Raw genomic sequence first — 3,181 nt, 5'->3', positions numbered from 1 at the left:
CTCAGGATATCGGGAGGTGGTATTTTTACCCTCTGCTCCTGTGATTCTTCCCGGCAGGTCAGTTGCAGAAACACAGATGTCCGAGCTAGCTCGTGGTTGCGGTACTTGAGATTCTAGTGTAAAATCTTCGGATTCTTCTTCCCAGCAACCTTCGATTCTCAGTAGAGCCGCTTGCATCTTGCCTCGTACTGCAAGTTGCTCAGAGTGGACACCTGACACAATGGCTTGCACGGGCACTAAAATCTCATTATTTGCAACTTTCTTTGCAGTCTCCTGGAGTTTTAAGGGCTGAATCCTGCTCCTTTCTGCTCTTTTTCTGCTAGTCCCATAGGTGTGATGGCCTAAGAGACCATTCAGACCTCCCTGTGTGACTTGGGATTTTGGTTGCAAAGAGTACAAGGCCCGAGAGCTGCAGCTTCCATGCCTTTAGGGTCAAGCTCCAGTTACACCGGAGCAAGAGAGGGTTCTCACCATTTCTTCCCATGTTGGACTCGGTTAATAGGCAAATTGTGCTTCAGATCCTCTCTCTGTGTTGGTGGTGCCATGTCTGTCTGCAGCTCCCGTTGTTCGATTCTGCTTCTCCTTCTACCCCTTGCCTTTTATGCGCATCTCCTGTGTATCATATTCTTACCCCCAATTAACCGCTGGCACTTCTATGTTTACCCCAACCTGTGCTTCCCGGAAGATCCAACCAACACCAACAAACAAGTTGACAACGTCCTTGAGCTTTACTTTAGAGCTCATTTCAGATTTCAAATGCACAAAAAAAAAAAAAAAAAAAAAGCACCGTATGTCAGGTATTGTGTACTCAATAATCAAAAAAATAATAGGACGGTGGTAACAACCTGAAATAGACTCACGCGTTCATCCATCCAGGAATTTCAATGATACTGTGTTAGGTGCTGAAGACTCAAACCAAAAATTCAGTTGTCAGGGAGAAATGCGGTTATGGGTTATTGATTCTATCGAATCCATTATCTAAGTTGCTATCTTGACTAGTTGGGGTGTGCTCAGGGGATAGCTTTACATCTTCAAATAATAATATCGCAGAATATCTCCCAGTTGGTTGCTTGGTCTTTCATATTCTTCCCCAAATTCCCCTCAAATATGGTGGATGTGTGTGTGTGTATGTCCTGGCAGATATCTTAGCTCCTAAAGCTACAGACAGAATTACTTTCTGTACAAAATTGAATTGAAAAACAATAAAACTTGGCACCTCCAAAGCAAGGAAACTCTATCAGATTAGTTCATCTGCTGTAAAACAGCATTCAATATTCTCTTCTCCGTGTGCCAAACAGAAGGCCACACACAAAAATGGATATTAAGATGGGCTCGTGAACAATGTCAGACATTTGCTAATGACAAAATAAGAATCGTGGACTGAGTGAAATGTCCCCTCCTAGAGAGAATATGCATAGTATGTGGCAATGACCTCTGTCCGAAGCCTCCGGACAGGCAAATGCATCTATTTGAATGCCAGTGACTCAGTGGAGGCTGATCAGGCTTGCCAGAGGTTGGCACCTCTGTGGATCCTCCTGTGCTGGGGACGTGTCTCCATGAGCGAGGACTTTCTAATTTTTTTTTTTTTTCTATATCTAAAAGGTTTTATTTAACAAACATATCCACATTGAATAAGATCATTTGGGGGAAATCGGTTGCTTGTTAATTAGTAGAAAATAACAATACATGTCTGGACAATATGTCCAACAGAATGTTGTAGAGGGGATCCCTGGGTGGCGCAGCGGTTTAGCGCCTGCCTTTGGCCCAGGGCGCGATCCTGGAGACCCGGGATCGAATCCCATGTCAGGCTCCCGGTGCATGGAGCCTGCTTCTCCCTCTGCCTCTCTCTCTCTCTCTCTCTCTGTGACTATCATAAATAAATAAAAAATTAAAAAAAAAAGAGTTATAAAAAAAAAAAGAATGTTGTAGAGTTCAATGCAAACTTCAGCTCAATGTCCCTTGGATTATGCTCTCTCATAAATTCTGGTAGAAGTGACGCCTTTCCTGATACATTCCACCACCAGTTTATCATCCACTTGTTTTCTCTTTATGGTAGTTGATTCTCTGTCCCACTTCTGCACCTGTACCAGGACACCTCCATCTAAGGTTATGATGCTCTTTACGTTTCTGTAATCCGCAGTAACTTCATCAAATTCCTGGCCCAGTTTGAAGGAAATCTCTGTATTTTTAAAGGTGCTTTCCGATTTAATGGTGATCACATCCCCGTTTACACTGATGATCCTGTTGGGTTTGGCCATGCCAGCCACTTTCCTGGTGGCGAAGCCCACTCCCACTTCTTTCATGTAATCATCAAAGTTTTCACTGGAGCTAAGCTTCCAGGTACCCACAAAAGCATCACACGTTTTATGAGCTTTTAGGATTATCTTCAAGATGTGAAAAAAAAGCTGTCGTTGTCTGTAAGGTGTTATGACCTTCTGGAGCCCAGATAACTTCCTTTTAAAGATGCCCAGATCATGTGATCTTAGGAATCGACCTTCTAATTTCCGAGAAGGCATCTCCGTCCTGGAGAACATTCGGCATCTTTGAAATCACTCCATGTGCCACTCACTTGCTGGAACCCAGCTCCTGGTTGTGGGGCATGGTGTGGGGTGGGGGGACTCATGACCTCATGAATAATGATAGAGATACAGTTCACCGAATTTCAAAATTTGCCGTAAGCATGGGGGTGAAGAGGAATTAAGTAAACTTTGTATTGAAATCTAGAACACCCTCAATTCTATCTCATGTGTTGCTACCGCTGACTCTCTTTCTCGCCATGGCCTCCATTCTTCACGCCCAACTCAGCTGCAGGTTGAGCCACACCCAGGGAATATTGGGAGCCAGCTGTTGAGTGTCCCAGATGTGTGAGCACTGGCCTGGGCCTGTTGCACTGGGTGCGAACTATCTACCCTCAGCATCCAGTTCACGTGGGGCACTTGTTGACATTATAAATCTCCAGAGCATCCTCTTCCCGCACACCATCTTGGAGCTGCTAATTCCCTTGGAATGGAACAAAGAGCCAATTTCATCGAGCTCCCCTGATGCTGTGGGGAACGCTATGTTTGGGGGAAAAAAAAGTCAGAACTCAAATGACAAGTCTTCCATGGTCAGCATTCAGGGGAAAAAAAGTGTTGTCACAAGTCAAATGCTACGTTTTGTACCTTCTTCAGCTCGCTGAGGG

The 3,181-nt window shown here is 44.5% G+C and overlaps 1 protein-coding gene across 1 annotated transcript; it reads right to left on the bottom strand.

Moving 5' to 3' along the window:
- Nucleotides 1-1,920: 1,920 nt before the first annotated feature.
- On the bottom strand, nt 1,921-2,516 carry LOC140629044 (fatty acid-binding protein, adipocyte-like). Its single transcript, XM_072818441.1, has one exon. It carries the CDS (start codon nt 2,514-2,516, stop codon nt 1,965-1,967), a length of 552 nt encoding a protein of 183 aa, XP_072674542.1. The 3' UTR covers nt 1,921-1,964.
- Between the last annotated feature and the right edge of the window lie 665 nt (nt 2,517-3,181).

This window comes from Canis lupus, chromosome Y (assembly GCF_048164855.1).
Source record: "Canis lupus baileyi chromosome Y, mCanLup2.hap1, whole genome shotgun sequence".
Classification (NCBI taxonomy): Eukaryota; Metazoa; Chordata; class Mammalia; order Carnivora; family Canidae; genus Canis; species Canis lupus.
Note: the sequence above shows the minus strand (reverse complement) of the source record. Positions and strands in the feature narration are given on the sequence as shown.

Bases quoted from the DNA above. Each gene is read 5' to 3' on its own strand.
- LOC140629044 (XM_072818441.1), bottom strand. From the start codon at position 2,516: ATGCCTTCTCGGAAATTAGAAGGTCGATTCCTAAGATCACATGATCTG.